The sequence below is a fragment of the Neodiprion virginianus genome, chromosome 1, assembly GCF_021901495.1.
Source record: "Neodiprion virginianus isolate iyNeoVirg1 chromosome 1, iyNeoVirg1.1, whole genome shotgun sequence".
NCBI classification, from domain to species: domain Eukaryota; kingdom Metazoa; phylum Arthropoda; class Insecta; order Hymenoptera; family Diprionidae; genus Neodiprion; species Neodiprion virginianus.
Window position 1 is genome coordinate 20,235,072 of NC_060877.1, and position 24,005 is coordinate 20,259,076.

General features: G+C 35.5%; 1 protein-coding gene and 1 long non-coding RNA gene across 2 annotated transcripts; one reads left to right on the plus strand and one right to left on the minus strand.

Moving 5' to 3' along the window:
• Positions 1–739: 739 nt before the first annotated feature.
• LOC124300713 (TBC1 domain family member 23) lies at positions 740–22,736 on the minus strand. Its single transcript, XM_046755030.1, has 9 exons — positions 22,448–22,736; positions 21,291–21,511; positions 14,148–14,352; positions 12,206–12,442; positions 11,709–12,084; positions 9,208–9,421; positions 5,062–5,394; positions 4,815–4,947; positions 740–1,249 (listed from the first exon to the last, which is right to left on the minus strand). Exons 1-9 carry the CDS (start codon positions 22,474–22,476, stop codon positions 961–963), a joined length of 2,037 nt encoding a protein of 678 aa, XP_046610986.1. The 5' UTR covers positions 22,477–22,736; the 3' UTR covers positions 740–960.
• LOC124300775 (uncharacterized) lies at positions 5,371–6,853 on the plus strand. The gene is made up of 2 exons (XR_006907325.1): positions 5,371–5,796; positions 6,634–6,853. It is a non-coding gene; the product is annotated as an uncharacterized LOC124300775 (long non-coding RNA).
• Positions 22,737–24,005: the final 1,269 nt, after the last annotated feature.

Consider the following 24,005-nt stretch of genomic DNA (forward strand, 5'->3'; position numbering starts at 1 on the left):
TTTTTTTTAACTAACGGATTTTCTTTCAGTGATACGAGATACATTCAACACCGGATAAAATTCAACAAAAACTCTTAAGTTGTTTGACTATTAATCTTATATGAAACTATTATATCCATATAACAGATTTGTGGAAAAACTATGATATTCACACAAAATTATAAACAAATTTATAACACAAAGTCTTGCATCTTTTTTTTTATATTATGATATTAGAGGTATAACAGACATAAAATATAATATTACTTTAGAAAAATGCACAATTATAATTTGTTTGCTAGCAAAATTGTTTTGAAATGCCTACAAATACAAAATGATGCTATTACATGTCAATTTCATAACTGAGGACTAAAAAGTAACTTACGCATTCGTGATTCCTCATCTTTTACGAAGAATAATAAGATAAATTCAATTTCAGCCCACAATTGTAAGGAAAATCAGCTACTAGCAAATTTAAATAATATTACATAATGATTCTTTCAATTTACAAGTAACATTTGGTAAGATTACTTTACATATCATCACATATGTTGCGTGACTGTATGATAAAGATCCAACACGAAGCATTAATCGTTTGGTAAAAATCGCATCACACACTGCAAATTATTAAACTTTGTCCAGCATTTTTTTCTTTTGTAATACAGTTGAAAATGGGGTGAAGTAAGTACACAAATACTTGAAACGTTGCTATTCATTACTTGGATATGATCAACTGGTTTTCACAAATGTATATATTGTCAATTATCAAATTACACTTTATTATGGTATCAATGAATATGCACGTAAAAATCTATACATCAATTTGAATTTGAAAGATTCATAAAATTTCACAACTTTCTGGAATAAATAATAATCGATTGTTACAAATGACTCTACATAAAGTAATAATAATACCAATAATAACAGCGGTAAAATTTATCAAATAAATCATGAAACCCCCGTTATACAGTACACGGCAAACTAGACCGGCGAATGTAACTCAAGAGTCTTCAATTGTTTCAATATTTGCTCCGAAATCAATTTTGTCGCTTCACTGGCATTTGGAATAAGAAACCTATCCATATCTGAGATAAGTAATGCATCATTTTGTGTGCTACCATACTTGAATGTGATCAAGTCAGGATGTCGTTTTCTCGAAGTTATCTTAACAATACTTGATAATGGCCGTTTAACAATCACATGTGCCGCACCTTTTCTTCCTGAAATCTCTCTGAGAACAATCAGATGGGTGTCCATAACCAAAAGTTGACTGTAACATAATCCTAGATTAATTAGTTTCAGATTTTTGAGAAACTTGAAGCAGCAGAATATATTATATAGGTCATTTCACGTCATAATCCTTAGTGGCTGGACATCACCATTTAATTTCTTTATTATATTTATACGGGCTCAAACCCTTTAAACAAAAATTTACAACAATTTAGGTAGCAGAATATAGAAAAGTAGAACAATGCGACTACAGATATTCGAAACAGGCAACCATAGCAATTTTTAAAAGCGGGAGATAGACGTGTTGTCCCGTTTAATCCACGTGCTATTCGCATTAGCTAAAATGTTTAATCGCGCCGAGATGGACTTTGCCAGGTAGGTGTTAGAGAGAAATGATGCCTAGAAAATGATGTCGTTTCTCCTAGGTGATGCACGTGTGACGTGAAGGTAAAATATCTTAAGGATAGGAGGAGAATCGATTAAGTTGTTAAAAACTTTATATAAAAATAATAGGTCTAGGTAGTCTCTATAGGAGGTCACGCTGGGGATATTTAAATATTAGCCAATCTCAGAGTAGTCTAGATCGTAAGATCTCATGGGATGATCAGTTTTATACAAAGCACACCTGAGGAGCATGTGCTGTACTACCTCCAAACGGTAAACATTACCTTTACTAAGAAGGCGTCAGATGAAAGAGGCATAGAATAGGATGGTACCAACTAACGAGAAGTATTATATAATGTCCTCAGGGTAGATGGGGATTTAATTCCTTGGCGGAACGCATAACGAACCCAAGGATTCTGGAGGCCTTGTTGATAACATAGTTAACCTTTTAAGGACGGAACTGGTCGATATTTCGACCACTGGGTTGGTCGGACACTCCACATGAGAAATTCATTGATATTATACACAAATTTCGTTTAAAATAAAAGGTCGATTTCAACGTAAAAATCCCCGTCCTTACAACGTTAAAGTGTTCATTAAATGTTAACTTTAAATCAAACAGGACCCCCAGGTCCTTGACACAGTCTGACTCTTGTAGGCGTACATCTCTTATTGCGTAGTTGCAACGAACGTTTTCCCTACCTCTATCGTAAGGAATGCTGAAGCACAACCGAGACAGGCTCCTATCAACCGCCAGAAGTACTTCACCACCATGACTCTTACTACTAGTTTCCGCGTTCCTGTCTTTACGGTAACTAATAAAATCATTTAGAGGTAATTCAGTGTCTTGAACGGAGTTGTCGAACCAGGTTTCAGTGAAGGCTAGAATAGAATAGCAGTTTGAGAGGTCCTCAGCATGAGATTGTGGTTTAGGTTCCTGAGCTGTGACCTGAGTCCTCTGGTATTCTAATGGACGATATGGAGCTCCGCCCCAAGAAGTTTTTTGAGCAACGATTTCTGTTGGTTTTGATTTCTGATTGTCACGAAACTTTAAAAAAATATTTTTGTAGCGCGTGTCATATATGATTTCTCGAAACCAATGCTATTCTAATAATAAGCAAAGGTCTACGGGCTAAACACATCAATCATCACCCTACCGGGTATCTCAGCTGTTGCTGACTGATACACGAATTCCCCTGCTGTATTCATTACTGTGGCTACACAATCTGAAATCAAAATAAATTTGATTGACTCTATCCCAGTAGTTTTCTGGTTTGATTTTCTTCCCGATCCTCTTTAGCTCATTCGCGATTCTTTCCTGGAAACTGTAGAGTGCAGCAGTCGACTCATTTGAATTGATCAAAAAACCTGTTTGTACGAGCTAGTAGCTTTAAAGCTTGAACCACTGTTTTACACCTTCCTATCCACTCTCTCTCAACCGTTTGGAAGCTGGCCTACATAGTGAAAAGGCTCATTATAGCCAGCCATGAGAAAATCCCCAATGACTGGACAGATTATTCAGAGTTCTATTATTCCGCCACATACTACCCTCGGTAATCATGCAAGTTTCCCACAAAGCGTTCAGATTTGTTAAATATTGATTTCGTGGCGGTTGTCTCAGAAATGTTCAATCTGCGGTGATCAGATCATGACTTTACTTTGTGTCGGTCGGATTAGTCTTTCGCTCGGCTACCCAATTCCCGTTCTCACCTTGATTCGCGCAAGTGTGTGTGCTATCATTGTTATTGATCTTGCCTTGGATGCAATTGTGCTCGCTCCCGTTGCAACAACAACAACTCTGACACAAATGCCTCAAACATATTCTATCTAATCAATTCCTTGCTCATTACTGTATGCAAGCGCACTTCTATATGTGGCATTGAATCTTGGCACTTCACACTTCACTCTTTATTGGGTGTTGTGGTTTCACTTATTTTATCTTTTGGAGTGCCAAAGATCACTTGCAGCCTAACTTGTTTCAGCCTTTGAGGTCGCACAATAACTTTCCATGTTTATGCCAAATTTTTTTCCTATATGATGTGTAAAATCTGTAGACGATTTAATTGACATGTTATATGTATGATTCATTGTGTACGATGTAACTTTAAAATTCTTGTCAACAATCATGCCACAATTTCTAATCTTGCCTTCCATGTCTTAAATGGACAAAAGGATAGTGACTTAAAGATGCAATTTCCGTCAGGGATCACCTTGATGATAATAATTTCGATCATTTTTAGTCAGGGCTATCAATAACAGCTATGTATTGCCTAGCCAAAGCTATCAATATAACCTAAGATGTTAAATAAATGCTGTACCATCTGCTTGTCACCTGAACAGCAATTTCATGGACATGATTAGTTTATTTTCTGATATTAGTTCTCATTGTAATATTGTTAAATTTTAGTTATATTGTTGTCTATTATTACATCTGAAAACTGTATCATAAATATAAGGACAAAGGTTCAAGAATTAAGACTTCAACCCAACCCAAAAATGGTCAACGTGAAATCCGATACATTTTTTATATGATTTTCGAATAACTTGCACTCCAAACTAATATCTAACAATGTGTGAAATTGCATATTTTCAATATAACTATGATAGGCATCATATTTATATATAACCACAGACCCCTGCTATAACGCGTTGAGTCCAGAACTGTTACGAGAACACAGAAAATTCGGAGCTTTGGTCGCAACAAATAAGAGAAAACATGAAATGGAAATGAAAATTATCAATATTGAGCATCAAAATTTCAAACGTTATTTTCTTGCTCCAACGAAAAATACCATTTTTATATTTTAGACGATGTTTGGGATTAATTTGAACTCAAACATATTAAATAATTAGCGAGAAATATGCAATGCCATAGTAGGTTGGTTTATTTTCAACCTTTTTGGTTTGCCTACTTCGATCACCATTGACTTGATGGTGTTCATTTTTTATAATTTGACTAATAATTTTTTTTCCAACAAAATATTTTGCACAGCTCCGTTTGGGATTGAAGTAAATGTTTTTGCAACGTTTCATCAAAATCAGTAACGGTGATGTCCAACCACTATCTAGTGTGATGTGAGATGACTTGTGTATATGATTAAGGTAACGCATCATCCAAATCTCTCACAATTGTACTCACACAAAACGAAAAATTCTGTGTAACACATACACGTGAAAAAAAAAGGGAAGAGTGCTTTAAATATACTGAAGTATTCTTTTACCTTTCGTATACATAGCCGTTAACTTTTACTTCTTGACATTTGAAGGAATGCAATAATTTAGGATCTTTCAACCATTGCTGGATTGATACCACTTCGACAGGCTCTTCGCTCTCATGGTTTGTCATCGTCATATCTGAAAAAAATGCATTTATTTATAACACAAAAATTCGCTAATGAATGTCATTCATTTAGAATTCATGAGTGCATAAGCAATTGAAGAATAATGGTACTTTTAATTTTGACCAACCTAGATCATGATCTTCATCGATGCTAAATACAGGAGCATTACTTCGTAACCTTTTTGCATAATCTGCATCTTTGTTACGAATATCTGTATTGCCATTGGCGCTTGCAGATGGATTTACAATATAGTCAAAGAGTCTTCCTTTCACTTCCTGACTCTTTAGTTTCATTGCCAATCCAATTTTCCCAAGAATATCGGAGTTGTTATTTCTTATTTTAGCTGGGCTTGACTCATTCGAATTTGCTTCGGATAAATTAGCATTGCATACTAAACAGTATTGCGAATTGTGATCCACTAGATTCGTGACAACTTCATCTCCAAAATATTCATGAATTGCTACAACAAGAGAAATTCATAGGAATTTTTTAACGTTCCTAGTTTGTAAAGGAATTCGAGGTGATACGTCAGAATAAGTGAACCCATGTTTACGTTTTAGCCCCTGTTGCCGGCTCATCACAAAATAAACGACAAATGACCAGAGTGAATCCTACAGAACTAGATACATGATGAAATTCGTATTACCTTCTTACATGATACTAGCATACATAAAAACAATGATTAGATGTCACGAAAGGAAAATCATTTTGATTTAGTCATTAATTTTCTGATAATGGCCCTCAACGGGGACTGAAACGTGGACTTGGGTTCGCAAGAACCTTGCTTATCCGACCTTTGATTACCCGAGGTTCTGCATTATCCGAGACGCCCATCTCATCCGAGCACTCTGCACTAACCGAGGTATATCTTTAGATAATACAGAGAACCTTGGATAAAACGGAATAATATGCTATGCCTACGTAGGAAATACTTTTGTATCACTATTTGGTTTGAACACGTATATATTTGTAAAAGTTTCTTGCGATTATTTACATTGCAAGCTATAAACGCAATAGTTCCAATTTTGGAGTCAAGGGCAGCACTTCGTAATGGCTTCAATTGTGTATAGTGTACATATTATCCGAGATTTCACTTATCCGAGGTACGCCCTTCCCATATTACCTCAGATGAACAATGTTCTACTGCCATGGTGGCCACGTTTTTCGGGAAAAAATTAGCTGTCTTTTCCCTAACTTCCCTTGACGAGTTCAATTTTCTTTCCCCAAAGTTCTTATTGACTTCATTAGTGCTACGCATTACCAATTAAAATGCCCCCAATTCTTGATTTTATTTCAGTGCAAATTTATTAGGAAACTCAACAATGTTAAGAAGAAATACATCTAATTAAAACACATCTAAATATATACATATGGGCCATTCCATGTCAAGTCGACCAATGGTTGTATTCGACCCCTTTTGTTTTGGATGAAATTTGGTCAGAAGTTTTCATTCGTTATACAAAGAAGTTCTACCAAAGGAAAAAAATTAAAAATTTTTTTTCAAAAGTTATGCAACTTTTAAAATTCCACTATTTTTCCTGTATTTTAAACTTATGCTTCAACGATCTTGAAAACTATTATAATTACTCCAATGATCTGAGCTAGATTTTCAAGGGGATACTCGAAGCTACCAAAAAAAAAATTTTTTGACAAAATTTTAATATAATAAACCATTTCGTGTTTTGTACGAAAAACACAGGCAGAAAAGACAAGAAGAAACTGAGGCTAGTTGCAATAGGGTGCTCACAACGGTCAGGAAAGGATAGAGATAGAGATTCTACTAGAGATATTCAAGAGTCGTGAGATCAACGTCAATCCGACTACTGGCAGTGATATCAGCAGAGCTCGGCCTTGAGATACATCAGATGAATATCATTACGGCGTACTTAAACGACACACTAGAAGAGGATGTATATGTGGAAAAACCATACCAGTTACATGAAGTGCTGTGTAAAATAAATTCAACCAAAAAGGTTGGTTTAACAGCTAATATTAATAGAGAAAATGTGGTATGTGAGACACCCAAGCGCTGATATAAAGGTTTAAATACAGAGAGACATTGTGTACTTATAAAAGAAATCACTGTATTGTTTAAAGCAGTTAGATGTACAATGACAGAAAAAATTTATTGAAACGTTGAATTAGTTACGTTTAGAAGCATTAGCACAAAAGCAATGTTTGTTCATGTCACAGAAACACGATAAAATTATGTTGTTCGCAATATACGGAGATGACATAATTGCTACGAATGATGATGAATAGATGGATGAAATTGAAAGAAAGTTGTCAAACTCATTCGAAATGAAAGATTTAGGTAAGATAGGTAGATGCTTGGGAATTGAATTCTCACACGATAAGCATCAACGCATATATGTAAAGAAAAAAATGTGTGTAGAAAAAATTTTAGAGCGATTTAATATGAGCAAATGCAAACCAGCACTGACACCCTTCGATGTAAACTGTAAATTAACAAAACCTGAAAATGTAAATAAAGACGCAATGAGTTAATACCCTTACCAAAGTTTAATCAGCGCATTTATGTGTCTAGCTGTGTCCACGAGACCAGATATTGCTTATACTGTAAATTAACTGAGCCAATTCAATACTAATTACGATATAGAGCATTGGAAGTTGCTAAGATAGTACCAAGATATTTAAAAGGCACAAATGAGTATGGATTCATGTACGAGAGAACAGAAATACCATTGATCGGTGTTGTTGATGCAGACTGGGGCGCGAATGTGGTAGACCGTAGATCGTATTCTGACTATGCATTTATATTAGCAGGTGCTGTAATATATTGGGAGGCACGAAAATAGCGGACTGTTGCATTGTCTAGCATCGAGGCGGAATACATGGCTATCAGATACCAATGACAACCATGGTGCAATTAATCTTGTAGAAAACAGTAGCTACCACCCCAAAACGAAACACGTGTATCATTAAATCTCGCAGTTATAGATTTTATGAATATTTTTACGCTTGCAATAAAATATATACTGAGACTATAGCCGAAATATATCATTTAAATGAGGAAATCCACCCTCCTACAGGCAGGTGTTAGAACTGGAAATAAAATCTGAAAAAATTAGGGAACTGTATTTGAATTATTTGGAACCGATTTAGGGGTGTCTGATAAAAAATTCGTCTGAGCCCTAAATAACGAACACCCTCGTACACATATGAATATTGTATACATATTATATACGCTGCTCGGTATTGTTTGTAATATTGAAAAATTTCACTTCTGCCGTGTGTGGTACCCGAAATTTTTTTTTTTTTCACTAACAATATGAAAATTTTTCAATTTCTTTTCCAGCCATTTATCAGATGTTTGGTCATCTCTTTTTCCCTGACCAAGTTTGATATTCTGACCAATTTTTTTTTTCTCTTACGTTTCCTGGTTTTCCTTGACCGTGGCCACCATGAACTCTACTTATTCTGATGAATCACCATGAGTGATGGATATATATGGGGCATTTCACAAAGAAAGGACCAAGCCAAACCGATGGGGTTGGGAATTTAAGACATATATTATTTTTTCTTACAGGTTTTAAGTTTGGAAATATACTCCTAAAGGGATTTTTTAATTGCTGCCTTCGTTTGGACAAAATCACGCTGAATCAATTTGAAAAATTTCATATTCAAGGCTAAGTATCTAATTGAAACAATGGATATTTCAAAAAAAAAACATCAAGAACAAAAAGGTTTTGATTTTGAGCGTAGTTTGAAGAATAAAATATGCAGTATCATAAAAACCAGCAAAAACGAAGATAATCAATATTTTTTCGCCTCCTAAAAATACGCCATTTTTTATTTGGAAAAATCAAATCTTAAATTAATCTATGTCAAATTACGCACGTTTCAAGCCCTCACACTCCATAGAATAACGATTTTTCAATTTTTTACACAATATTTTCAATTAGAAACTTAGCCTTGAATATGAAATTTTCCAAATTCACCAAGAGTGATTCTATTCAAACGAAGGTGGCAATTAAAAAATCCCTTTAGGAGTATATTTCCAAACTCAAAACATTTTAGAAAAAAAATATATGACTTAAATTCCCGACCCCATCGGTTTGGCTTGGTGTCGTTTCTTTGTGAAATGCCCCATATACTTATACACTATATCACTATAGTAAAAGTGATATATGTGCCTACAGTGATAAAAATGTTCATCACGTCAAAGCCTATCCTGAACATTCCAGGCATGCCCATTCATCATCTTACATTCAATACTGCAGTGAAATCAACAACTAATAAATAAACAAACCTTGATACCCTAATGACACCATACTAACATACTGTGTATGCTTCTGCAAAAAAGATGCAACAACCATGTGAGTGTAACGGTCCTCTTCTTGACGTCCGCTTCCCAGAAAGCACAGATGTTCACCTCCGGCTTGTGAACCGACAGCCAGGGCTTGTCTTTGCGCTTGAAGTAATCCTTGAACAGCTGTTGCAAACGATGCTGGTTCTTGGAGCATCTGCGATGAATAGTGCTTTTAGATTCATTAACCAGGTGGCTAAATCAAGGCACTACATCAATTTGGTCCCTTACTAATATGATCGTTTCAAAGCAATTGCTTCAAATTACTTCAACATTCTGTAATAATCGTCAGTATAGGCATCGTTAGGTTTGAATTGTGCTATCAATCTCACTCTTTAATTTTTCAAATCACAGAAATCTTATGATCAAAGAAAACACACAAATATTTGGAGTAAGGGCTTAGTTCAACTAAATTTGTTTTCTATATAAGTTTTTGCATAACAAAGATGTATCTGAAATTTCGATTGATCAAGATTGATCGAAAACTCAATTTGAAGGAACAAGTGAAAATATTTAATAAAACTTTCGCCTTCAAATTGACGCCATTTTTGTAAGAATTAATATTTCTGAAAAATCCTACGTATTGCACTAGATTTTAGCATCTTCTTTTAAAATCTTTTTCATTTTTTGTTCTAAATTGACAATTGCGACCTGCAGGTGGTCGTTGGTGGAAAACAATAAGTTTTCTTTCATCAACCACTCCACCACCATTTTGTTTTAAAATAATTGAAGACAAAATTTTTCTTCTACTACAAGACTCATATTAACATGTGTGAAACAGAGTTTAACGAACAGAATTTAGAAATATTAATTGATTTTTCTTAAATAAATTGCAGAATTTTCTCTCTGCTTTCGTGTACACAAGGTAGTATTACCCCTTAAGCAAACTTGTAACTACAAATAATTTACTCCTCCGACTTATTACTGAAAATTACAAATCAGTTTTAGATGATAAACTTTGAGTTTTCCATCAAGCCTGATTGGCCAAAACAAGCACACTTCATGTACATTGACTAAGATGATAAAACAAATCGTGGAATTTGGAAGATTGCAGACTTCGAATGTACTTTTAACCAAAAATATGAGTATATTCGTATAATAGAGACTTCAACACAGCGTTTTTGTTTTTACCACGGTCATCTAGATAGTTCTCGAAACTCATATTATGACAGATATTAGGTGACAAACTTGCAGCAAATTTCACCAATAGCTAGCAAGATAACTATCTCTGTTTCTTATGCGTTTAGAGGCAATCAACATTCAAATATATTATGCTGCCTATTAAAATTCATTTTCGCTAATATTAAAAATTAGCAACAGTGCAGCCTCTTTGCATAAAATTCAGGGCCACTAACCTTTGATAGGTCGAGTAGTTTGCTTAAATGTGAAGCACCCTAAGCAAAATTTAACATCACTCGCAAGAATAGCAGTGATCTTCTGTGACTTCATATTGTTTGGATTTCATACTGACCACAATACTGACTCGCAATACTTCTATTGGGGATATTAGTAATAAATTTTTTCCGTTATCGGGGACACTTTCAATGAAAAAACTTTACAGGAGTTGCGAGACCTAGTCTCAAGACCATGGTTTGTACAACACATTTTATCTGCTAGATCAAACTGAAGTTAACAACTGAACTCAGTAGCCAAGCGCAACCAAATTCTTTTTTAATAAAGTAATATGGTAAAGTTTTACATTTATGATCCTATAAAAATATTACTTTTCTCTAATTTTTGAAAAAATTCTCATCAACACCCTACTGAAAATGTTTACCTATCCGATCATATAATGTTTTGAAAGAATTCAGCATGTAATTTGTTAAATGATTTATTTTGTAAATTCAATGAAATATTTAAGAAATCACATAATAAATTACAAAAGCACAAATCATTAGGTACACAAGATCAAAAATCATATAATCAACTATATCATCAACTGTGTAAATTTTGATGTAGTATATCTGATGATTCAGGCTTTCGTAATTTATACGAACCTGAAGCTAGCAGCCAGAATTCGCAGCCAAACGTTTCTAATGTTCATTTGAACAAGGTAATGAAGTTAAAAATCAAAATTTTGTTAAATACCTTCAACCTCCAATACTTTTGTAAAATTATGAGGATAAAACTGTCAGTATCTTTCTAATTCTAAAAAGTTTAAAAAGTTTGATTGCTAACTTTGGCTGCTAGCCTCAACTTCATACAATTTATTATGTGATTTCTTAGATATGTTATCGAATTTACAAGATAAATCATGTAATGAATTACATGCTGAATTCTTTCAAAACATTTCAAGATTTGACACATGCAAATTTTCACTAAGGCAAGTTTTACCACTTGACTGTAATCAACAATAACAGGATTAGCTACGAGACCCAGCCGCTAGTTTCAGATTGATATTTGCTGGAAGAAGTTTTCAAATTTTTATAGTAAAATAAACATACCAGATTACAGTCCAAATGAAACGCTGTAGGTAAATGTCCAGCATTATATTGCTCAGCAGGTCTACAATCGACTAAGAAAAACCGGACGGATTCGACTGGACCGTTAACTGCAGATGGCACTTCGACAGTATTTTCGACGACTTCTTGGGCAGACACAGGTAAGCACAACGCATGAGATATCAACTTTTCATCGCCACCCTCCCCGAACATGATGGAGTACAGATCCTGTTTGAAAGAAGATGGAGTCTTCATAGCGTAGTATTGGGCCAACGAACAGAAGTCTGTAACATCTTCAGCTTCTAAGGCACAAGGCATTGCTGCTAAAGTGTCTATTATATTCTGTTTCTCCTCATCCTTCATGCTTAAAATTTGTTCCCTGAACATAGATGTCATTAATTTATACATTGTCTCTACAGAAACATAGCTATTTAAAACGAATTATATTGTAACAAATTACATTACTTCGCAGTATGTAATAGAAATCTATCAATTCTTACCTAGCATTAACAACCATGATAAGTGATAAGAACATCATAAAGAAGGGATCCGCTTGCATAAAGTATAAATCCCACATTGTACAGACAGCTGGGAGTGAACAAACTCCAGAAAATAATGTATTTATCCATCCTTTTGTATACTCTTCTGGTGACACCCTTTTTGTATCTAAGAATGAACATAATTCTGGTTCATGATACAGCAGCAGCAATCGCAATACAGAACTATGGATAACACCTCTGAAACGGAAATTTAGTAACATGTAGAGAAAATGAAATGTAATTAGATAATTTTGAAAGTTATTACGATATTATTGAGCAGATTCACCCAGTTTTGGCAAGTTTTTGATAGTGGTAATTAAGACTGAAAATCCCCCCCTTTTAAGGCCCCTAGGCCATACCATTTACAAGAAACACGTTGATCAATTTTATCACATTTTCAAATTGGACTTTATTGTCGAATTTATAGGACTTCTAATCTCTAAAAAAGAAAGATGATTGCATGTGTTTTATGAGCAAAAAAGTTACATTTTTCCGAATATGAAAGTCATTTTGAGGTAGATCCTCAGAGACTACCAAAAACACACTTTTTTTAATATTTTCAATCTGTACTCGAATGTAATGATACACTTGAAAATTGACAAGTCGAAAATTTGGTGATTTCAAAAAATTAACGACGGAGCCAGGAATCGAACCTGGCGTCTAGCGATGCTTAACCGGAGCTTTACTCCACTAGATCACCGAGCCACCCTGCCTCTGTTGTTGTTAATTTCTCTCATCACCAGTGAGTTCGAATTTGTTTTTCATGTGCCTGGTATGAATGTATAAGAATTTTCGTCTCTTCAAGCACAGTATGTATATAGGAATGTAATGTGTAGATGATGTGTTTACCCTTTTGAATCCTTGCTTCTGGTGAGAAGCTACGCAAGACGGGCAAAGCCGTCTAATAAATGAAATGCGGATGTGCAAATTATTACTTACAAGAAGAATGTTGTTGAAAATTGACTTAATGAATAAATTGAATTAATGATATACTGTATTACAAATGCAAAAAGTAAGTGATTTCCGATTAATAGGAAGTTTGTAGTGTGAGTCACAAAGGCAAATGCTGCAATTACACGTGTACTAGTATGAACTCAGAACGAGCAGAGGCAAGCGCTGTAATCACACAAATCAGATTACGAATCCGCACGTGGGGTACGTACTACTTTTGCTAATACCTGTGAAGAAAAGTTTGATTTGAAAAGCAACAAAGGTACTACTGCCAGCACATAGAATTAGGGTTAGTTAACTTATGCCCATTGACACAATGCATAAATTGAGTAGCACAAAACTGCGCATGTGCCAAAGATAGCCCTAGTGTAGAAAATTGAGTACTCCAGTTATGCACAAACGGCAACATCGTTTTACCGTTCTGTTCAGAAATGGAGCATTTAAGGCACACTCTACAAGCTTTGAAAATGAACTCTCCAAGCAGGTATTGGAAAAATAAGTTGTTTTAATTCTGTTGGATGAAAGAGTAGACATTTTGCCATGTATCCAAAAATTTTTACAGTGGGATGAAAATAGAATCATTATTAAATTAATATAAATATTCCAGGAGTTTAGAATTTTTTGAATACATCCAACATATAAAAAAATTAATTGTGAAGTGATTTATTTAATGGAAAAGTAGAAACTTTTCGTGTTCGTGTTCAAATTTTTAAAGTGGATCGAAAAGCGAATTTAAAAAAGCTGGCTGAAAGTTGGTGGATCGGCACATATAGTCAACCAGATAACAACTTTGTTCAAATGATTTATACTCAATTCACAAAAACTGTTAAAAGCCTTCATTGAATCAAATAACATACTACATTAGTGACAGCAAAAGTAAGCGAATGCATGAAGTTATATGCAAAAATGATGCCACCTTGTGTTGTATATGCAATATGGATGGCTTTGTTACCTTGGTATGTAAACATCCCTGATCGCTTCAAACAAGTTGTAGGTTGCAGATCGAGGTAATTTGAGAGCAATCAAAGGACCCAACAATTCCAGCCAGCCATTTCCTCGTTCATATTGTTTGCCTCTACTTTTACAGTAGAATGTTAGTATTGACTCTAGGTCGGACACAACAGAAACTTTGTCCTCATCATCGTTGCCAAGTTTAGCTGTAATGCAAAAGATAGATAATTTATGCCTTGCCTATTTAGAACAGGATAACTTGTTCGCCCATATTGCGTTTTAAACGATTTATCTAAGATAACTCACATACTTGCAATTACACTTCATAGCATTTCGACGATATACCTTGTGCACCTATATTGAAATTAATAGTGTTACAAGACGTGTGGAATCTTAATAGTAACGATTCGCAAAGCAAAACCTAGATCAAGAGACAAATGTAATATCTTTTTCTTCGACAACATACACTTGTTTTCTTGTCTAAGCTGTTTGAAACGTAATATGGGTGCACAAGTTATCCTGTCGAAAAAAGACAAGGGATTAATTATTATCTTTTAAAAAGGTATTGTTTTAGTTCAATGTCCAATGAAAATTACATGAATCTTATTATCTAATTGGATGTTCCTTCAGTATACCAAATTTTTAATTATTACTTAATAGACCGTGGGTCTGTTAATCTATAAACCAAAATGAAATTTAGGATCAATTATTTTTATAGAGAAGAATCTAGTTATTCCAGACACATTCACAGTAAAAAATGGGAGTGTACATAAGGAATCGCTGTTTAGTTTTAGTGCTGCTGAAGCTAATAGCATGACCATACGAGAGATGATATTTCAAATGGAGCATGACCTTTAATGTTAAGTCAGTAAAGCCAAAATAAGGAAAATGGACAACCTCTCTACATGTTAGTTACAAGTGAGTGAAAGAGGCAAATTATATTCACTTTTATGGTCCACGAACTTTAGGCGAAAAATGGGCTCATCTTCGGAAAAAGTTCAATCAAGCTAAAAATTGATATACACTTACCATTCAGCTCTCCAAATAAGGTGTGAAAAATCCCCTGAATTCGGTTGTACGCATTACTTGTGACAGGCCAAGAATGGTGAAAAAAAATTACCTTTTTCCGGTTTTTTGCGAATATCTTCATTCTTGTTGGTCTAACGGCTATAGGGTATACTTATAAAAAAAAAAGTGCGGAAAATTTTCTACAAACAAGGTGGAATAGAGTTTATCGATGACACTAATAGTTTTCACGTAATCTGACATTTAAAGTCCAAAATAAATTTTGTATGCATATTTAAATGCATGTAATGATCGAAATCGAGGTTTCTATGCTGTTTCTTCTCATTTTGATATTTTTATAGACATTCGGGTATAAATAATAGTATATTTAAGTGTACGAAATCAACGCTCCTGTTTCTTATTCTAACATTATATAGATGTTGAGGTTTACCGTATAAAAATAGTATATTCAAGTGTGCAATACTAACGTTCCTGTTTATGATCTTCTTATTCTAACATTATAAAGATATAAAAGAGTACCATAAAAAAATTAAGCTAGTCAGGTTAGGTATAATCTAATCTTTGCCTTCGTGAATATTTAGGAATACATAAGTAAAAAAAAAAAGGAAGGTTGTTTATGTAACTAATTTCTGACAGTTAATTCTCTTTCAGTTTCTTCCTCTTCTCTCTCGAATTGTTCTTGATTTTCCCACGAGACTGGTAGGAAATTACGAGATTGGTCGGAATCATCGATAGAATCGGTTTCTGGATCATGGATATTGCTTCTTTGTTGTATCGAATCTTCGATTGGAGCAGCATTCAGGCAAGATGTCTCACGATAATTGCTACAAACTACTAAACATTGAATGCCCAACTTTCGACAGCCACACAATACGCCACAGCCTTTTGAACAATTACAAAAAATCATATTCAAAATACGCTCCAGGGCAGTAGGTTGCGTTGTTGTTATTGGTTCCAATATGCCGTTTTTGAATACCCATCCCCAATCTTGCAGATTCGACTGATTTCCTAACCAATACTGCACCTGGTGGTACATACAATTCAGGTGCTCGTTAGCTGTGTCAGCTGTTGGGGGTAATGAACTCAAATTTACCAACTTATTTCTATATTATAGCTTTCATAAAACACAGATAACGGTATACGTTCAAGTCATCTTGCTTAACTGGAGTGCCATACACAGCTAAAAAGATTCAAACTCCACCCGAAGAAATTGATTCTCGAGAAACATCACTCTGGTTGAATATTTGTGCTGCAGCACGTAAGTCTTGATGTTTTGTGAAAAGTTTCAGAGCTGCAGTTTTTCCTTTATGAAAACGAGCAGACATATCGCAGCCAGTGATAGTGTGTAGAAATAGAAAATGATCCCTGATGTCTTTGTGATCATTGAAACTTCAAGACGAGTAACGTTTTTGCTCGACTTTTCCCTTGGCTGGTTTGAGGAAGAAGATCGCATCATCAGTCGGAGTGCGAGCTACCAAAATTACCAAGAGATTCACGTCTTCCCCAACAACAACTGATCTATTTGTGCGTGAAGATTCCAAAGCTGTTTCAATTATTAAAACGTCAGCATCATCTTGAGTGTTTTAACAACAAAATTATTAGCTTCGGACTTGACAGACAGCGTCGAAATCAATCTGCGCTAGTTGTTACTGTTTGAAAGGAATTTTTGTTGGCTCACTGTGACATTTGTCTCATCGAAGTAGGTGTCAGCAGATGAAGATTTTGCGGCTCGAAGACGTTGTTCCATAGCTTTCATGCTGTTGGTGCGATTGTTATATTCATCGTAAACTATTTTTATTATGACAGTATCTTTGTACATAACCAATATACTTTGAACACATCGTATCGAAAGATTCATTTTGATGCTAAACAACCCGATGTAACAAAAATCGTCCGTCGATGACACATGTAACTTTTGAAAATCAAGTTCAGCTACCGATAGCTTGAAAACGACAAACAAAGCAGATCTATTTCCAGTACGCAGGTGCCCTTCAATAAACATTGACAGCGGGAATGGAGCTAATTCATATCGCATATAAATACGGAGCTCTATCCGATTTTTTCATAGCACTGATTCTCTGGAACAATAATAATGAATCAATAGGCACTGTCTGATCACGAACTTTGACCTTACTGTTGACTGTCAATAGCGGAAGTACTCTGTCGGCGTGGGAGGATTTTATATCTTTGAAATTTTGACCGATGTTCTTCTCCATCACAGCAGTGCCGATCTTCTGAGCATTGTGGCAGTTTATTTTCTCGTCATCACTTATCCCTGTTGCAATAGATATAATTTGTTGAATATCGGGGAAAGGATAATGAGATTGAAACCATTGGAGTATCTTCTGTACATCTTCACGGTCTCTGTTTACGCAAGAGTCTTTTGCATCGACATGTTGTTCTCCAGTATCGAATGAAAGTTTACAAAAGCTCTCCAGACTTTCAGAAATGGCTCGCAGTCAATAATCCAAAGATCCATTTCCTCAAACCACTTTCCTTGGTTCTCTCCCACGTGTGAAGTCTTCTCTTGATTTTGAAAATTTCATGAAATGCTGTTCGATTATCATGTTCCGCAGAAATATTTTTCCGAACGTTTTATGCAGAAGTTATTGGTGAACTTCTTGAAAACTTCATTTTTCATGGACATTTTTAGTTTTTGTATATCTTGAATATACAAATGTGCCGATTTCGAGTATAGAATATGCCCCGTGGCAAGAAAGTATGGAAGCAGTTTTTTAATACCAGTCAAATGCGCCTTCCAATAGCCCAGTCTTTCAGCTCTAATGAATTCTTTTGCAATTGTGATCATCTCAAAATACTGTACCCACAGTTGCGCAGTTGGGTCTTTATTTTCAAATTCAGACATCTTGTTATCAAATGCTTTTTTCAACTCGCCAACTGCATTTAAACTTTTAGTCTCATCAAATGATGGCGATGCCTCGTCTAAATTCTGGAGACAAAGATTTACTACTGCACTCTGATCATCATCGAACGTGATCTCATTGAACACAATTTGAGACAATGCCACTTGGAGCAATGTATGAGCTCTGATTGCTCTGGCGTATGCATGACCCTGCACCATCGTTGAGAATGCTCTTCAAAGATGCTTATATAGTGTTGTAATCACTTGCCGGTGTGTTAATAAATCGCAAGAAAATTATACGTAACTTGGAATATGCCTCATTATTCATTAAATACTCCACGAAGCCACTCCAACCTGGTATTTTTGGTAGGTCTTTCCACTTTCCATGCATCCATAATACATCTGTATTTCGCAGCAGTGACTTCGTCGTTACCTCATCACAATCAAGTTCTTCCACCGTGATCTTCTTTAACCCTTGCACACTACTATTTTCATAAATCTGCATCGAAACTTTGGCAACCGTTGCCATCTCTGCTGCAGTAGGTATCGTTCGTAAGCTGAAAATTTTTTAACTATCATGGATGGTATCATGTGGAGTAACGATTCGAATGATGCCCATGGAATGAAATGTACTTGCACCGTCAAGTGTAAACACATTGTGGTCTGCATTGTCACAAACATGTTGAATGAAACAGCCGTCTTCTGGAGGAGAAATTAAAGGCTCAGGATGGAATACACTGGAAGATTCGTATAGTACTGTCTCTTTGTAAGATGCACACAAACCCAAGCACGATCAAATTTCAACTAGTCGTTTTAATCCGAATTATCTGTGCAAATAAAGATTACAATCTGATGAGGTGAAAGAAATGATCGTGGACAAACTCCAGACATGATAGCATGGCTAATGATGGTACACTTCTTTTGTAATGGTTCCAATTTACCTTTTTTATTTTTAATAATGATCTCCTCTATGAAAAAACAAAGAGATTTTGGAACAGAACTATTTAAATCGTCAAACATCCCCGTACTTGGAGGATAATAATCCATTTCACAGGCTGCAGAACGCATATCCTGTCGAAGAATCGCTGCAGCTGTTGTCAAAACTTCATAAAGTTCTTCATCGGCATTATGTTTTTTGTTTTCGTACCATGTTTTATTGAGAATATTGTAGTGCGTATCTCGAAAACAAACAATAGATGGTCCCGTACTTTTCGACGAAATGACAATTCTGTCGCCATACAATTCCTGAAGCTTTGTTCTTATAGTTTTATCATCTTGTTGACAATCTTCGAGGACTCCTTTCAATTCAGTGAAGGTAAATTGGAAGCCATCATTATTTTCTATGTAGGCGAAAATATTTTCCATTGCTGCAATAATTCGACCATCCACAGGGCAACTTGTTTTTTTTCTATTGCCTGGTAAAAGAAAATGGATGAAATAATTGCTGTGATATTTTGCCTCGGCTCCAACCAAATTTGTCTCGAAGATAACCCTATTCTCAACAGCCTGGGTCTGATCATCTTTTCTTTTTTCGGTGATCTGCATTATGGTTTCTTTGAAGCCAATTGTTGCAACGTGCTTAATCGTTTTACGATGCTCCTTATGAATTTTCTTTTCTTTTTCCTCATCAGCCTCGTTATCGCAAAAAATATAAAATTTCTTAAAGTCGAAGGATAGTGCAAATGATCGTATCTTGCTTTTTAGAGGACTACATCCCGATGAACCAGTAGTATCCTCGATAGCACGTTTCCTTTTGAAAGCTTTAATACTGGACTGGCGAGTATAGTCTTTAAAGCAAGCCACGTGCACTTGATAAATTGCACATTACTAAACAGTGCTATTTTTCAATCATTTCTCTCATCACTAGCGGCCTTTAACTCATTTATTTCCCACTCAACTGTTACAGATTCGTTACTTACGAGAGTTTTATCACAAATACCACACAATTGGTCCATCATGAGTAATTACCTTGAAAATGCAACATAATATACATCCAGTATGGTGTAGAAACAATTTGGGACTGTGTGTCTAGACACCTCTAGAGCAGAAATAGACATAGCAGACATAAACCTGACCCAATCTATGCCCTGACGTCAGAGGGGAGGCGCAGCTGCTGTGGTACCGCCATACAGAACACAGGACGTAGCGGTGCAGCAATTAGAAAACTCAATCTGATGTTTCACACGGTCTTTTGGTGGAAATTACTAGTTCTATCAATAAACTCTATTCCACCGTTTTTGTAGAAAATTTTCCGCTCTTTGTTTTTTATAAGCATACTTTATAGCCATAAGACCGACAGGAACGAAGATATTCGCAAAAAACCGAAAAAAGATAATTTTTTTCACCGTTTATGAGCTGTAACAAGTTATGCGTACAACCGAATTCCGGGGATTGTCCACACCTTATTTGGAGAGCTGAAAAGGAAGTGTATACCAATTTCTAGCTTGGTCGAACTTTTTCCGAAGTGAAATCCTAAAGTTCTTGGACTATTATAGTACAACTGCAAAACTATAAGAATCTGATTGTTCTTAGTTTTTTACCCTCAAGTTTAGCGTTCTATTACTCTAGTAAAGTTCATGGGACAACTTTTTCCATAATCCTTGCAATTTTGTGCAATACTGTGCTCGTTTCGCTGTCTCTATTGCTGTAGAATCAATATTGCGACGTACAGAGGAAGTGTTAGCTACCATGGCAGGTAGAGGCACGGTGGTAGGGACATCCCCTCCGATTGCAGAGAAAATGAGAATATTTTACATATAATTTTTGTGTATTAGCTCAATTCCACCTTAACCTCCTTACAAGTTTCGATATAATGATTTTGGCATGACAAGGTGATATGCGTTTTTAGGGTCGCTGAATACGAACATGAAGTAACGAATTGTTGCATTAATGAATATAAAATCGCGAGCCAAACTGTGTGTTACAGTTCCCCAGTATAACCGAAAAACTTTCTATCACTAACAAAATTCCACAATATTCTTAGAATTTGCATACACCATGAGTTTTCCTATATGCAAAACGATCCATATGCCTGAATCAGGTTAATTGTTAATTTACTGAACTTTGAGTAAATATCATGACACTGTACAATTTTGTGCCTATAATTCCACATGAGCGTTACTTTTTCCCAAGAATTTATAACATTGTTCTGATCGTATGTCGCTACTGTATGTTAGTCATTGTCAGTAAATATGGTTGATGACTCGAACCACTGCTTTCGGCATTGTACTTTATCTTGGGCAATCAATAACTCACCAACTAACTGTTGACAATCTTCCCTGAGAATATTTTGTTCAAGAAGATCGAAAACCTCATTGAAATGAATAAGTTGATTTCCTCGATCCGTGACATCTAAACAAGCTTGCCAGACGTCAGGTCGAAGATTCGCAGGAACTGGTTGACCCTTGCATATGGCGTAAATATCGCTGGCAGATGGTGCTTCGCTGTCAAGAAGTGCTGCTTCAAGCTCCAAAACCCTATTATGAATATTCAAATATGAGGCTAGGTGCCGCATAAATTATGCAGTATAAGTATTTATAAACAATACAGACAGTAATCAAATTACTTGTTTAATAAAAAATAGTAAAATTTCGATCACAGATTTGAGTATTGGCATTGTTCATTAAATGGCAAAAGGTTTTATACCTAATAAAATAATCGTTTTCCAATCAATCAGCCAATTACTTTTTAGTGCCAATCGAAACTAAACCGAAAACAATGCTCAAAGATGTGGTAAGCTCCAACAATAAGCAGAATTATAATTTGGATCAAACTACGAAGTGACACTGATCAAGAGAACATTTTATAGTTTCTCAACAGGTTCTGAGGTAAATGCATGTAAAAGTTTGTATGCAGTGCTAATTTGAAACCATTATTAATACATTGGTTTTAAGAACATGTTTGTAATATGTTGCAAAGTTTGTACATTTCAATAATTATTCAATGGAATTGAACCAATGTGCAACACTTGCAAACTTCACTAAGTGGCTTCTATTACTTACACTATGCTAATGATAAACATTTGTATGCAAATGAGCTGTCGTATAAAAATGTACACCATAAACATATTATCTGGCGGGCAAAAAAAAAATATGTATGTACCATTACTTGGGACAGACAGGTAGTGTTAGAACATCAGTTACGTTTACGGTATCGTGCGTTCTTTGCAAAACAGTATTTCTGTTCAAGTGCGAAATCGGCCAAATTAACAAGTACGAACCAGACATATACATGGTTTTAGACGGTTGTTTCAGGCTATGTAAATATTGTGCGCAATGTTTTCATTTTGATGGTGGGATCTCGTTGGAACTCATAGATTGCATAAATTGATTCACCGCACATATCAGCGTTACACAGTGTCAGTATGAAATATAAGCACATATACGTCTAAATAAGATTAACTAATTTCTTACCAAGTGTTTTCGTCGTCTTCTAGTACCATTTCGGCAGCGTCACCAGTCGCAAATAATGAAAAAACGTATAAAATTGCCGATATTTTAATACGTGAGCTACGTTGTATAGCATGAAAAACGAATTTCAACCGACAAAATTCTCCTGCAAATATACTAATTTTCTTATCAGCTGGTGAATTTTTTTATCTTTCTATTTTTGCCTCGATTCGTTCCCTTTAATTCCTCTTGATTACGTATAGCCTAATTGTGAACCCTGCATTACAAGCAGATGGAACTTCCGTGAACCACGTCAAGGCTGGGTTTCATTATGGATAGGATGCGTTCCGAAATCAGCTGCAGCGCTAAAAACTCCTTAAGACAGAGGCAGAGCTACTCACAAACTAGATAGCGCAAAAGAGATAGAATATTGTTGCCAGTACCGAGAGCCAATATCGGAATGTATGTATGCATGGTGTAAGCAAATAAGGTGTGTTCTTGCGCATCACTGCCGCTTCGACCAATGAGAACCTGCCCCCATATGACGTCATTTTGGGCGCTATTTTTGAAAGCTATAAGAGAGCCATTCATTCTTACGTCCATCGAATCTTATTTGATGGGGGATATTCAAATGTTAAATAATTAGTTACAGTCGCCAAATCATTCGCATTGAGTACACGCGATATTTGTACACAACCTCGGGTATTTAATAAGATGACAATTCAAACGGAAATTGAACTTTATTGTTATATCATTAGGATAAATCAGAAAGCATAATTCGAGCTATTAAAAAAGTACTCCAAAATTTCATTTTTCAATCATTCGTTAAAGAAATTGATAAAAATTTAAACGTCATAAAATAAAAGAAACAAGGATGGGAGGGGTGTAGGTTTAAAAATTTCCATCAGAACAAAAACCAATATCACTCGTATTTGGTTTATTGTTAATAACGAATATTCGTAAGTCTGTATATTTCAAATCATTTCGTGATAGGATATTGAAGTTTTGTGTTACTTTTAAAAACAATAACAGAGGTTATGTTGTACTGTTTACGGCAGAAAACAAAAACGGAATTTTCGTCGTGACGTCATGTGGGGGCTATCACGTGACTTTGCTACTGCGCATCTCCGTTGAGAGCACACCTTATTCGCTTACACGATGTATGTATGTACCCATAGAGCAGGGAAGCTAGCGGCAGTGTTACTAGGTCGATAATTTTGTCGCTAGGTCGGGAGATTTTCAATGATGTATAGAAATTTTTTTTTGCAGTTTTGGGTACGTTCCGAAATTAGCTCCAAGTACTGTTAGCTATCTTTTATCTCTTTTGCAGTATTGAGTTCGTGAGTAGCTCTGCCTCTGTCCTAGATAGTTTTTAGCGCTGCGAGCTAATTTAGGAACGCACCCGTAGAGATGAACCTACTATGGGTGAGTTTCAGTCATGGTGAAATTAATATCCACCATGGTTTCAGTATTAGCACTCAGTGCTGTCAACAATATTTTATCTCCTTTGCGCTCCCGAATTCGTGAGTAGTTTTGCCTCGGTCCTAGAGAGTTTTTGCGCTGGCAGCTAATTTCGGAACGC

Bases quoted from the DNA above. Each gene is read 5' to 3' on its own strand.
- LOC124300713 (XM_046755030.1), bottom strand. From the start codon at position 22,476: ATGGTACTAGAAGACGACGAAAACACTTG. The intron at 5,395-9,207 runs GTTTGTTTATTT...CTCTTGTTGTAG, and splicing joins GGTGTCATTAGGGTATCAAG to CAATTCATGAATATTTTGGA. The intron at 1,250-4,814 runs GTAAAAGAATAC...ATTATGTTACAG, and splicing joins AACGGCTATGTATACGAAAG to TCAACTTTTGGTTATGGACA.